This window comes from Bos javanicus, chromosome 3 (assembly GCF_032452875.1).
Source record: "Bos javanicus breed banteng chromosome 3, ARS-OSU_banteng_1.0, whole genome shotgun sequence".
Lineage (NCBI taxonomy): Eukaryota > Metazoa > Chordata > Mammalia > Artiodactyla > Bovidae > Bos > Bos javanicus.
In genome coordinates, this window is record NC_083870.1 from 57,858,304 (window position 1) to 57,872,814 (window position 14,511).

At 36.9% G+C, this 14,511-nt stretch overlaps 1 protein-coding gene across 9 annotated transcripts in view; it reads left to right on the top strand.

The window, feature by feature from the left end:
• ODF2L (outer dense fiber of sperm tails 2 like) overlaps positions 1-14,511 on the top strand; it is a 393,421-nt gene that overhangs the window by 352,875 nt on the left and 26,035 nt on the right. The window contains exons 1-8 of one of the 9 annotated variants that reach the window (XM_061411369.1): positions 316-519; positions 1,808-1,864; positions 2,481-2,565; positions 8,572-8,740; positions 10,574-10,706; positions 13,352-13,411; positions 13,539-13,610; positions 14,146-14,262. In XM_061411369.1, coding sequence (XP_061267353.1) covers positions 8,628-8,740; positions 10,574-10,706; positions 13,352-13,411; positions 13,539-13,610; positions 14,146-14,262 — 495 coding nt within the window. In that variant the 5' untranslated portion in view covers positions 316-519; positions 1,808-1,864; positions 2,481-2,565; positions 8,572-8,627. The other 8 variants (XM_061411372.1, XM_061411367.1, XM_061411375.1 and 5 more) reach the window with 8 other exon arrangements.

The window sequence follows — 14,511 nt, forward strand, 5'->3', positions numbered from 1 at the left end:
CCGCCCCCTCACTCCAGACAACAGTAGCAAACGCCGGCGCTCGCTTTCCTGAACTCGGCTAATTGGCTGCGCCGCTGCGGGCCCTACCGAAGGGGCGGGGCGGCCGTTGCCAGAGAAGCTACTTGCCGGTTACCAACCCGGTTTTGTCCCGATTGCTCCCCGTTGGGCATTCTTCCACTCAGGCCGTTCTAGGAATTCGCCTGCTTCCAGAGTCGCGTCCTTGCCTTCCTTCCTAGCTTTCATCCACTGCACTGCCCCCGCATCCTGCTCCCTCCCTGCTGGCCCACCCAGGGCTGGAGAGCACAGGTATGCTCGCCAGGGTTTGCACCAACGTTCACCCAACGTCAGCCTTCGGGGCCCCTGCGGCCCGGCGGCGGCCTTACGTCACGGCGGCGTGATGACGCAGTGGTGGAAGCGACGGCCTGCTTTTGGAGAGGAAAATTTGGGCTTGGGCGGCGGAGGGTCGGTTACCGCGGGTGGCTTTAAGGGTCCCGGGTTGGGGCCGTGGCCGTGGCCTTGGTGAGTTACGGAAGTGAAAGCCCCTCGCGTCTACCCAAAATTAACCTCAGCCCCTTTCTGCCTACACCTCCCACTCGCAGCCTGGGCTTGGGAAAGGCAGCGAGGAAGGGTGTGGTCCCTGAACAGCCTGGCAGATCGTCGTGAGGTGGGCTTGTCCAGGACGGAGACGTAATCCAGAAGGCCCTGGTAACGGCAGCGCTTCTTTAGGAAACACTGCCCGTTTACGTATTCGGCTGATTTTGAAGTGCCCCGCTATATAATAAGCCAGACTGTAGTAGGCTCCGGGGCTCGTTTAGTAAAGACTACTTCAGGCCTCGGGAAATCATTTCTTTTCCAGGGTCCTAGATTTCCAGCCTCTATTCTTTAAAGTGTGTGGTTTGTACAAGTCACTAACTTCTCTGGTTTCAGTTGCCTTATTCATAAAATGAGGGATAAGTCACTTTCGAGTGGTTGTAATAAGATTTAAGTTAACCAATGTCAGGTTTTGAGTAGGTGGTCGGTAAGTGGTGCTTGTTTAGTGAGAAAACCATAGCCAGACTTTGGCTGGTGTTGGGGAGAAAGTATTGCAAAGACAAAGTTTCCCTATCACCTCACACACAGTTAGGTTTCAGGTGTTTTTGGATGAATGAGGGCTTCCTTGATGGTTCAGTGAATGAGGTTCTTGGAGTAGTTTTAAGTACCACTTGGTTGGTTATGGTTTAAGGAATAGACTGCAGAAAGCCTGTCTACTTTTAAAATGAGTTTAATACCCTCCTGCTTACAATAAGATTGTCACGGTCATGTTTGTTATGGTCCTTAACAGCCAGGTATCCATTTTCTTGCTTCTCTTTTTCTTATTTCAAAATTGATGTGTATTAGTAAGGTAGTTTTTGCATCGGAAACTCCCAAAGGTATGAGAAAATGGCTTTGTTTACACCGCTGCTAATCACTGCTTAGTTTGTGCAAATGATTGAGACCCTAGAAGCTGGGTATAGCAATGAGGTTAACAAAACATCTATTCCCTTGGGCACAGTTCTGTTGAAAGTCAATGATTGTTCCCCTGGGCCCTGGCTTAGTAGAACTCAGTCAGTTTTTTACAACACTGAAGATGATTTGTAATAATTCTGCAAGAATGATTTTTTAAAGAATTATTTTGAAGTTGAGTTGATTCTGTACGGATAACTCTGAGAAGGAAAAAATAATACATTTATTTTTTAAAGGTTTTTTTGATATGGACAGTTTTTGAAGTTTTATTGAACTTGTTACAATGTAGCTTTTGTTTTATGTTTTGTTTTTTTTTCGCCATGAGACATGTGGGATGTTTGCTCCCTGAGGAGGAATTGAACCCATACTGCCTGCTTGGAAGGTGAAGTCTGAATCACTGGACAGCCAGGGAAGTCCTAATACACACTTTTAAACGATTTTCTTCAAACTGGTCTAAGTTAATTTTTGTATTTAACGGAATAAGCAGTCATTTTCTGCAACTTAAATATTGAGCATCCATTCAGATGGTCATGAGTAAATGAGGGGTTACATTTGATCATTTCCATACTGATCTTTTGCTTTTCCTGTATTCTAATTCCTTCATTGTTTTCTGTGGGGTTTTGTTTGTTTGTTTTAATCACCAGCAGGAGCAACTTTTGATTTTTTCAAAAATTTTTGTTGCAATTTCATCTCTCTTGAGAGTATTTCTACTCTCCTCCATATGCCTAGTCTGTTTTCCAAAACACCACTGGGTTTATCTTTAAAAGATGCACTTCTGATCTGGCATTCTCCTGCTTAAAATTATTTAATGGTCTGTCTGAACCTTTTGGAAAAGAAACTCAAGCTCTTGAACTTTGCATAGAATTACTGCTTTCATGTGTCCAGTCAGTCTCATCATTTGCCAAGTGCCCTTTCAAATCATGTTCTGTCATGATTCCTTGTTCTTGCTGGTACTTTACTGTCTATCTGGAATGCCTTTTTCTTTTCCCTCTTGCCAGCCTCAGATGTGTTCTGCTGGACTCTACTGCGGATTCACCTCTGGGAAGTCTCCCAGGATCCTGCTCGTTGCTTTCAGGGTACCCAGTGAGTCCCTTATAACCTTTAGCACACTGGATTTTAGTTGTCTGCTCTCGGTCTTCTCTGGGGCTTCCTAGGTGATGCTAGTGGTAAAGAACCTGACTGTCAATGCAGGAGACATGACACATGGGTTCAAGCCCTGGGCCAGGAAGATCCCCTGGAGAAGAGCCTGGCAACCCACTCCAGTATTCTTGCCTGGAGAATCCCATGGACAGAGAGACCTGGCAGGCTGCAGTCCATAGGTTCGCAGAGTCGGAAACAACTGAAGTGACTTAGCACGCTCACAGTCTTCTCTCGATTTAGACTTGCCTGTGCCTTCAAGGAGCTCAGTCTTACTCATCCTTTATTTCCTTGTACAGAACAGTTTTCATTTTTAAAATATAAACTGAATTTATAAGAGTATTGTTAAAATACTTATAAAAGAGAAGTTTGTATGTTACTTTCAGCTGTGTAAATTCTTATATTTTATTATCTGCTGGCTTTTGCTTCAAAACTGAGTTCCACCACTTCCTTACTTATAAACTTGAGCAAGCTGTTTAACCTTTCTAAAACTTGGTTTCTTCATGTGTAGCTTTGGGATGTTAATAGAAACTGTGTAGGATTTTTGTGAGGTGATGTTATAAGGTTATAAGTTAATGCTCTGTTGATAAATGGCACCATGTCCTCATGCTGTTCATGTGTTGAAGGGAAAGAAAATGTTTTATTTTATCTGATAAAAGGATACTGATTAGTTAGGGTGAAATGGTACTCTGAAGACTTTGGTCCAGTCTTCTGGGTAATTAAGTTCTCTATGAGGCCCGCTTGATCCCTTAAGTGTTTCAGGTTGAATAATAAATTATTTGCTCACCATCACTTATATATTGGATTCTAACCTATGCCTCTCACTGTATTATGTAATTTTTGAGGGTAAAGAGTGATGAGTATATTGCCCTAACAGATTTAGTAGCCATTTAAAAATTTTATCCTTTATAGAGCAATTAAATTCTAAACAGTATAATTCTGAAAATATTATTAGATGTTTAGGATTCTTGGTGGACTGAATCAGTCAGAGGAATATTTTGAGAAGGAGGGAGGACTTGGGCCTTGAAAATATGTATGTATTCTTTATTTACAAATCAGACACTCATCCTGTCAACTTTTTTCTTGATATTATCCAATCTGCAACCCTTTTATTTTCAAATTCCTTTATTCATTGGACAGAAGCATTAGCTAATTTTCAAAGTTAATCTCTCTATATTTAAAAAATGTTTTTTTTTTTTTTCAATTTTGATAGCTTTCACTCATAAGATCTGTTTTCCATCTCTGGCTATTTTTACCCTGCCTAATCCCAAATATCTTTTTTTTTTTGCTATGGAGTCCAAAAAGCTATACAATTACATCTCCAGTAAACTTTTGACTAGTGTTTAGTGAGGGAAATGAGTAGCATTTCTGTATCTACTTGGTGTTCTTTGCTGAATATTTCGTAGTGAATATTTCAGTATAAACTGCATGCTTTTGTTTGACCCTAATGGGAACTAGTTTTCCAAGGGTTAGTATTTGGCAAAACAAAATGAAATATGCAAGATTCATATACTTTTCTCTTCAAAGAGATAGTTTTGAATGCATATTTGAAGCTGATTAGTTTGTATAGAACAATATAGGTGCTATGGAACATCATGGACTGTGATCTTTCCTTTCTGTGATCGTGGCAGCATCATGGTCCCTGAACAGCCATTGCTCAAATGCTTGTTGTTGGCCAAAATGGAACATAGTTTAGTGAATGTAGCTGGGTTGCCAGAAACCCATGACCACTCCTGGAAAAGGCTTTAAATATATGCCTTTTGGATAGAAGACTGAAAGTCATTTCTATATAAGAAATTTAATTCTTTAAAAATGTTTTAAAATTGGTGTTCTTTAGGGATTTGATCATTAAAAGTGTGTGTGCAGAATATGTGTCTTTGTTTCACCATGAGCAAATTGGACAAAAGTTTAATACATTTGTAAATTGGCATTTATTCTACACAATTGATAACATTTCCTTCTGAAATATCTGCTTTTTTTCCATGCAAGAATACGTTTGATGCACCAAGAAGATAGCTTTTTTTATAAAGGCAAGACTTTTTATGTTAAAGAAAATTATTACATTTTTCAGCATACAAATGTTTCTGCTCATAGTATTATAACAACACAAAAATAGTGGAGTACCTTGGAACCTCTCAACCATATTTTGAGAAGTTCCTGTATTCCTATATATTGTAAGTGAATAATCCTATATTCGTTTCCCACAAAGCTAAGCAAGAACTCATTTAAAGTACTAATACCAAGCTGAATATTTTTTTTAATATTTCTTTTTCTTTACTTATTTGGCTGCCTTGGGTCTTAGTTGCCACATGTAGGGTCTTCGTTGCTGCATGCAGGATCTTTAATTGAGGCATTTGGGATCTGGTTCCCTGACCAGAGATTGAACCCAAGCCCCCTGCATTGACAGTGTGGAATCTTAGCCACTGGACACAAGGGAGTTCTCAAACTGAATCTTACCTCATAAAATGTTTTCAATAAATTAAGGATCCTTATCCTCTTATACTGATTTGTAAACTTTTGTTTTAAATATATGAACTATTGTTCTTTTAGTGATCCCCTAAAAGATGAATCCGGAGAAGGCAATGGCAGCCCACTCCAGTACTCTTGCCTGGAAAATCCCACGGACAGAGGAGCCTGGTAGGCTGCAGTCCATGGGGTCACTAGAGTTGGACACGACTGAGCGACTTCACTTTCACTTTTCACTTTCATGCATTGGAGAAGGAAATGGCAACCCACTCCAGTGTTCTTGCCTGGAGAATCCCAGGGATGGGAAGCCTGGTGGGCTGCCGTCTATGGGGTCGCACAGAGTCGGATACGACTAAAGTGACATAGCAGCAGCAGCAGCAAAAGATGAATCAAGGGGTGAATAGTTATAAAAAGCGTCAGTCTTGATTCATCATATTTGTAAATTATGCCAAGCCTTGAGCCCTCTCCTTCAGTTATTGCTTAACTTTTACAAGGCTTATAGGTGCTGAAGATTCTAGTAAAGAAGAAATTTTTCTTGAGATTCCGTTGTACAGAGAGACAGATATTTAAACAAGTTAATGGACAAAAGATAAGTACCAAAACTGAGCAAATGAGTAGATGATGATTTCCTTGATTGCAGTGACTTATCCAAGCATATTCATTTTCATCTTTAGGTTTGGTTTTTCATTTGATTTTGTATATTCGTGAAAGTGAAGTCTCTAAGTTGTGTCTGACTCTTTGCGACTCTGTGGACTGAGGCCCACGAGGCTCCTCTATCCGGGGGATTCTCCAGGCAAGAATACTGGAGTGGGTTGCCATTTTCCTCTTCAGGGGATCTTCCCAAACCAGGGATCGAACTCTGGTCTCCCACATTGTGGGCAGACTCTTTACTGTCTGAGCCACCAGGGAATGCCTGTATATTAGTATTTAAAAATTTTTTCTGGACTGCCAATAGCTCAAAATATTGTTATGTCTTAATAACAGATGTTGCATATTTGTAGCAGTCACGTAGATCATCTTAGACTATATGTATCTTATTCTGCATTTCCATTTGACATGAGTTGCTAGTGTTTAAAAAATATGAGCATGCTTTCATTGGCCTATATCCTAAATATCTCTCTGATATATAGAACCTTCAGACAAAAAAGAGATGCATTTTTTACAGACATTTTAAATGATTTCTGAATTGCTAATTAAATATTGTGAATACTTTTCAACCTTTAATTTCACATCTATCTAGAGATCTGAAAATTCTTGAACATACGTATTTTATGATACAGAAAATTAAAAATAAATTACGAGGAAAAGTATCTCTGCAAAAATGCAGAAGACCTTAAGTATGATGTTTGATTTTGTATAAACAGAATCAGGGAGACACATTTCCATATATTAGAATTAAGAAAATACAGTCTTAATGATTGCCAAAGCACTAATTCATTAATTAAAATGAAATAGCTTTGAAGAAAGTCATAAATGTCATAAATTTAAAATTCACATTTTAAAATGACATCTCCAAATTTGAGAGAAAACAATTAGATTATTTAGTAAGACTTAGATGTAGTATCATCTGTCCATTCAGTATCACCAAAGAATATCCTAGATTGAACTTTTTAAAAAAAATAGGATTTATTTATAGAAATAAGTGAATTTAATGTTGAAAAGTCTACTTAAAAAAAAAAAAAACCTTTATCTTTGCAGCTACTGTTGCCAAATACTTTCAAAAGTATCTTAAATTTTTACTGTTATAGGCATGAATAACATTCATTTCTTATTGAATAGATCTAATGAAAAAGGTCAGTTTTCATTCCAATCCCAAAGAAAGGCAATGCCAAAGAATGTTCAAGCTACTGCACAATTGCACTCATCTCACACGCTAGTAAAGTAATGCTCAAAATTCTTGAAGCCAGGCTTCAGCAATACGTGAACCATGAACTTCTAGATGTTCAAGCTGGTTTTAGAAAAGGCAGAGGAACCGGAGATTAAATTGCCAATATCCTCTGGATCATGGAAAAAGCAAGAGAGTTCCAGAAAAACATCTATTTCTGCTTTATTGACTATGCCAAAGCCTTTGACTGTGTGGATCACAATAAATTGTGGAAAATTCTGAAAGAGATGGGAATACCGGACCACTTGACCTGCCTCTTGAGAAACCTATATGCAGGTCAGGAAGCAACAGTTAGAACTGGACATGGAACAACAGACTGGTTCCAAATAGGAAAAGGAGGACATCAAGGCTATATATTGTCACCCTGCTTATTTAACTTCTGTGCAGAGTACATCATGAGAAATGCTGGGCTGGAGGAAGCACAAGCTGGAATCAAGATTGCTGGGAGAAATATCAATAACCTCAGATATGCAGATGACACCACCCTTATGGAAGAAAGTGAAGAGGAATTTAAAAAAAAGCCTCTTGATGAAAGTGAAAGAGGAGAGTGAAAAAGTTGGCTTAAAGCTCAACATTCAGAAAACGAAGATCATGGCATCTGGTCCCATCCCTTCATGGGAAATAGATGGGGAACAGTGGAAACAGTGTCAGACTTTATTTTTTTGGGCTCCAAAGTCACTGCAGATGGTGACTGCAGGCATGAAATTAAAAGACACTTACTCCTTGGAAGAAAAGTTATGACCAACCTAGATAGCATATTGAAAAGCAGAGACATTACTTTGCCAACAAAGATCCATCTAGTCAAGGCTATGGTTTTTCCAGTGGTCATGAATGGATGTGAGAGTTGGACTGTGAAGAAAGCTGAGTGCCGAAGAATTGATGCTTTTGAACTGTGGTGTTGGAGAAGACTCCTGAGAGTCCCTTGGACTGCAAGGAGATCCAACCAGTCCATTCTGAAGGAGATCAGCCCTGGGTGTTCTTTGGAGGGAATGATGCTAAAGCTGAAACTACTTTGGCCACCTCATGTGAAGAATTGACTTATTGGAAAAGACTCTGATGCTGGGAGGGATTGGGGGCAGGAGGAAAAGGGAACGGCAGAGGATGAGATGGCTGGATGGCATCACCAATTCAATGGACGTGAGCTTGAGTGAACTCCGGGAGTTGGTGATGGACAGGGAGGCCTGGTGTGCTGCGACTCATGGGCTCACAAAGAGTCGGACACGACTGAGCGACTGAACTGAACTGAGCTGAATGAAACTGAAATTGATAGTTAATCCATGACTTTTATGTCCATTTTCTAGTCTGTTTGGATCAAGATATTATTTTAATACTTCAAGAAATAGACTAATAGTAATCTATACATTCTTGTGAGCATGTAGAAAATAGTGACTTTTTGGAAACTGGCAGTTGGCAATTGTTGAATGATTGTGCTATGCAGTTTTGATACAACTTTAAATTAGTATCACAACAAGTAGCAGCTACAATTTGAGTTTTGTCTGTGAAATATTTTTCTTTTAGGCATCTTTAGGATTTTTATCTTATAGGGTAATAACAGAAAAAAAGAATCTACTGAAATGTTTAATAATGAAAATATTTCCTAGGTTTCAGCTTATGTGGAGAACTTGCTGTGGAAGCCACCGATAAATCCATTTAATTTATGGAGGAGACTGCAAATGATGGAAGTCATTCAGAAGAACTCTTTTCCCATTTTGAAAGTAGATCAGAGAAAGAAGGTTTACCACAGGATGCCAGTGAAAGTCATCTCAGCTGGTATTCTCAACAATAGCAGGGGATAACTTAATTTTCTTGATTTCAGGGTTTCATATTTTGTCCATATTGTAAACTATTTCAAATGTAGCATTCTTTCAAGAATATCATCTAACAGTCTAGTAATTAATATTTAATTTGATTACAAAGTACTCATGTAGCAGAATGTGGCTGTTTTAAAATTTTAATGACAGCAATTAAAATTGAAAACATTACCTATAAAAATTTATAAAGTATATACCTTTTTACCTAAGATAAATGAAAATATAAATACCATGTAATATTGGAAATATAGTTAATGAGTACTAATTCACTGTCATTTGGTATATTGCTATCTAAAAGATACCTGTCATACTTTGCTTCTTTGGTATGGGGATGCGCTTGTTTTTTGTATGACTCATTGCTCCCCAAAGTGACAATCTTAAAATACTGTGATTGTTGCTATGGATGATATAGTGCAGCTTTTAGTTATAAATGAAAATAATGTTTGGTCATATATAATTATTTTTGATTTTCTGTACATGGTTTTTAATAATGATAATTGTCTTTTATAGCCAGCATCTTCCTTAGGCCCATCATTTGAAGCCAGTGGTGCTTAAGAATACAATGTATTTCGTAGAGACATAGCCTCTAAGATGCCTTTCATTATTGTTGAGCCATTATATTATGTTCCATAGAAGAAAAGTGGTGTCAATTAAAGAAAGACACAGTGCTTTCTTGTAATGCTTGGAATTTTATTTATAAATACTGTAAAAGCCTCTTCAAACTTATAGATTTTTGTCGAAATGATTCTGCTCATATAAAGATTAAATGAAATAAATTAGTGAAAGTATTCTCAAAGCTTCTTTATACTCAAAATCCAACTTCTTTGAGTCACTTTTTAACTCAGAGTTCTCTCTGCTATTAGGAGTATTAGTGAAAGGGTATTTCTTAGGTGCATCTATATCTGAAATGAAAATTATTGGTGATGGGCTCTTACTTACAGTATACAGAAGGCCTACCTTGGAATCTTGCTTCCAGAATGTTGCTTAACATTCTTACTTCAACAACTCCTTCAAGCCCTCTATGTGATGCTTCTTTGCTAGAGGTTTAAAAATTGCTGTATCCCATCTCTGGGATATTCCTCATACTATTTGATGCTCATTCTATAAGTTTTGGACATGTACAGGAGAGACAGCTCAAGACGGCTTCCAGACTGACAAAGATTATTAAGAAGCATCCCTATTTTGGGATGTAAAAGTATGAACTTCTTGTCTCCCCCCAGAAATGTATTTTATAGTGAAAGCAAATATAATCAGTTTCATTTTAAATGATAATGTTTTATAAAACCAAATGTGAAGAATTTTTAGGTGTCTGGAGCAGTGTTTTTTGTGTTTCATTTGTTTAGCTTACACATTCTTCTGGAGGAATTTTTTTGTGAAGAACAATAGATTTCAAGAAAGGATTGGGAATAAGGGCTAGAAAGTCAGATCTTTTGTTTTTGGACTAGGGAGAAGGGAGGGAAGAAAAAAAAGACACACATTCACATAAATCATTTTACAAACTGGAGAAGAGATGTTGAATAATTACCAAATAGTAGAGTGATATATTGCTGTTGTATGTTGCTTCATATTTTATATATCTTAACATTTTAGAAACTGTCTTACCATTTATAGTTAAGTGTAGAAAAAATATGGAAGTATAGAAAAAATGTATACATTTTCAGTGACAATTTAGTGTTAAATTTTGCAGAGCAATTTATGGAACTGTAATACTTAATCAGGCTATGCTTAGTTTGCACAAAAAAGTAAAACAAATTTATGTAACAGTTTTAACTTAAATTTTCTTTGTGCATAGCCTAAAGCAGGACATCCAAAATGAGAAGACCGAATTGGAAGCATTGTTTAAGGAAGCCGAGTTAGCAACTTGTTCTGCAGAATTACTTCTGCCATTGTTTAAGGACACCATTGAAGAGATTAGTTTTGAAAATGTGAGTACTTGACTAGTGAACATCTAATAAAATGAGGAGCTAGGATAATACTCAGAATGCATTAACTGAGGTCTCATATTCTTACAGTAATTATGCTCATACACTGGTATTTGATATAAAAAAATGCAAGTTTATCAGTGTTCTTTTCTCCTATGTCATTAATTGCAATTCTTTCTGTCAAAGATAATCTCAGGAATGCACTTGATGAGAGGCCAGGCTAGAAATTGTGTACCTCGGTGCTTGACTTACGTGGAGTTGAACTAGAGCCAAGAACTAGAACAAGAGTGAATTTAAAATATTCTGAGAGATGAAATATATTTTCTGTACTACCATGTGGATTAAAAACCTCTATTCTAAAATTACAGTGTATTAAAGTTTGAGTTAAGGGCAAATTGTATAATATTAGTTGTATTATAATAAATTCCTGAAATACTTTAGGGTTTAAGCCCTTATTTTGATTTCATTTAACTTTAGTATACCATGTAACAAATACTATTCACTACTCCAGTACTCTTGCCTGGAAAATCCCATGGATGGAGGAGCCTAGAAGGCTGCAGTCCATGGGGTCACTGAGGGTCAGACACGACTGAGCAACTTCACTTTTACTTTTCACTTTCATGCATTGGAAAAGGAAATGGCAACCCACTCCATTGTTCTTGCCTGGAGAATCCCAGGGACGTGGGAGCCTGGTGGACTGCCGTCTGTGGGGTCGCACAGAGTCAGACAAGACTGAAGTGACTTAGCAGCAGCAGCTATAAACTTGGCAAATTTTACTATTTCTATGTGCAAAAGAGGGCCTCCCTGGAGGCTCAGTGGTAAAGAACCTACCTGCCAATACAGGAGACCTGTGTTCGATCCCTGGGCAAGGAAGATCCCCTGGAGTAGGAAATGGCAACCCACTCCAGTATTCTTGCCTGGGAAATCCCATGGACAAAGGAGCTTGGCGGGCTACAGTCCATGGGGTCACAAAGAGTTGGATATGACTTAGTGACTAAACAACAACAACAACAACATATGCAAAAGAATGATTTTCTTTACTGGGAAAAAGTATTCTTTGCTAATAGTGGCATTACGTTTTAGAGTCTCTTAATGCAATGTCTTAAAATGTGTTTGTGGCTCTTATATTTTGTCAGGCTAATCTTTCTGCATCCAATTTGAAGATTTCTAAACAGACAGAAATATTAACAATAGAATTAGACACTTAAACGTGTAAAACAAACTTTAGAACATCTTCTTAGAAAGACAATACCAACAAGTAAGAAATGCTAAGCACTATTTCAATAGTGGTATTTCTCACTTGAAGGGTATATTGGTTCTTGAACTGTAGAAATTAAAATATTGGTATATTTGAAATGGAAATGATTCTTGAATTTTTGTTTGAAATGGCAATCATTAACCCCCACTTTCAGTGTTTCATGAGTAGTTTTACATGAAAGCAGCATATTTTATAGAAAACACATTTTTATTTTCAATCTCAAGAACTTTCATTATTTGTTTCACTTGATTTCAGTTACTATAAAAAACTCTTGGGATTTAAGCTCTTGTATTCATTTTATTTATGCATTCATATATTCTTTTCTTAATGGTTTTATTGAGATCTAATTCACATACTATACATTTCACTGGTACAAAGTGTGCAATTCAGTGATTTTTGGTATATTCACAGAATTGTGTAGTCATCACCATCAGCTTTGGAGCATTTTCATAACTACAAATAGAAAACCTTAGCCCTTTAGAATTTTGCTTCTCATCCCCATCTACCCCTTCTTTGTCCATTATCTGCTTTTTCTGTGTCTGTGGATTTGCTAATTTCACATACTTTTTATCAAGTGAGTAAAAGTCGCTCAGTTGTGTCCCACTCTTTGCAACCCCATGGATTATATAGTCCATAGAATTCTCCAGGCCAGAATACTGGAGTGGGTAGCTTTTCCCTTCTCCAGGGGTCTTCCCAATCCAGGGATCAAACCCAGGTCTCCCACATTGCAGGCAGATTCTTTACCAGCTGAGCCACAAGGGAAGCCCAAGAATACTGGAGTGGGTAGCCTATCCCTTCTCCAGTGGATCTTCCTGACCCAGGAATTGAAGCAGGGTCTCCTGCATTGCAGGCAGATTCTTTACCAACTAAGCTATCAGGGAAGCCCTGATATTTTATATAAATAGAATCATATGGTATGTGTGACCCTCAAAGTGAATAAACATTTTCTGCATCCTCATTTAAAATATCTACATGGAATTCTTTTATTGATTTGCTATAATTCTTTAAAACATTTCTTTTTGGTAGACTTTAGGCTGCTTATAATTTTTACCTGTTTATAAACAGCATTGTGAGCCTCCTTTGTATACAAGGTTCTTGTGATTTTTATGTCATTGGCTTGTACTTTATGAGGCATTATTTAGAAATTAATTTTATAAATTGTGGACAAAAATTGATTTGGAACACTTAAGCAAAAATCTTTCTGGTTTTTAACTTTAAAGCTGAACTGTGCATGGTAGTTGTCCATATTAATTTCTTTGGAAGGCAGCTGTGATCACCACTATATGCTGCACCACATTAATTTCTTAATTTTGATGCTTAATCCACTTTCTGCTATTGTGTAGAGAAATATAGCTTGTGAACACTGATTTATAACTTCTTTTTTCCACAGAGAGGGGAAAGTTTATCCAACTTGTTAGAGAAACTAACTGATAATGAAAGTGAAAACATTGTAAGTCTTTTATACTTGGGAGTCTAGTTTTCTGAATTTTTTTGTTTATATGCTGGTCAGTTTTATAAAATTAGCCAACATTACCCAAGTTGTGATATTTCTAACTTTAACATTATATTTATTGAAGAATCTTAAGAACAAGGTACTTGAAAAGGAGACCTATATCCAAGAACTTTCTTCTTTGTTTCAGAATGAAAAGGTAAGCAAATTTTGAGCTTAATTCATCATATTTTCTTAATATTGACTCCTTCTTTCCCTTCTTTCCATGCTGGCCTCCTATTTATCCTTATAAATAGACACAAAGTTTTTTAGGTTATTTGGACATTTTCCCCAGTTTTATGTATCAAATATAACATCTTAATTTTTTAAAGTTTTTTCTTTTTAGATTTTTATGATGCTTCATTCAGGGTACTTGGCATAAGTCAGGGACCTATGTATAAATATATATTTCAGTTTTAGTATAAATTAAGGTATTTCTGTGTTTGTAGGATCATTTTAGACATATCCATGATTTTACTTAGGATGATAGATAGGAACTTGTAACAGGAGATAATTAGGAATTATTAAAAAGAGGAGTAGAAAACATCCCCTTGATTTTATATAAAATCCATTCGTAATGGGAGTGTTGTACTTTGCTCTTTAGTAAATTTTTAGATCATATGCAAGTACTGTAAAGTTTAATAATGTAGAGAAATACATCAAATAACACATTTTTGTTTTGTTTTCTCTTATAGGCAAATGCTTTGAAAGCAAGCCGTTTTTCACAATCAGTGAAAGTAGTACATGAACGACTGCAGTCCCAAATTCATAAAAAGGAAGCAGAGAATGAGAAATTAAAAGAACACATAAAGGTTATAAATACTCATCTATTTTTATAGTTTTAAGTGCTAACAGTAATGAATGACAATATAGTCTTAATTCTGGTTTTGAAAGAATTCAATTTAAGTGTTGCCATGGGAAATCCATATTTGAGGCAAATCTTAACATTTCTGGTCTTTCTAAAGATTTGGCTCCAGATCCTAATATGAAAATGCTCTGTCTCTGTAGTACTGATCTAGGAAGGATTTGTATAAGATTGAATTACTTAAAAAAATCTCTAT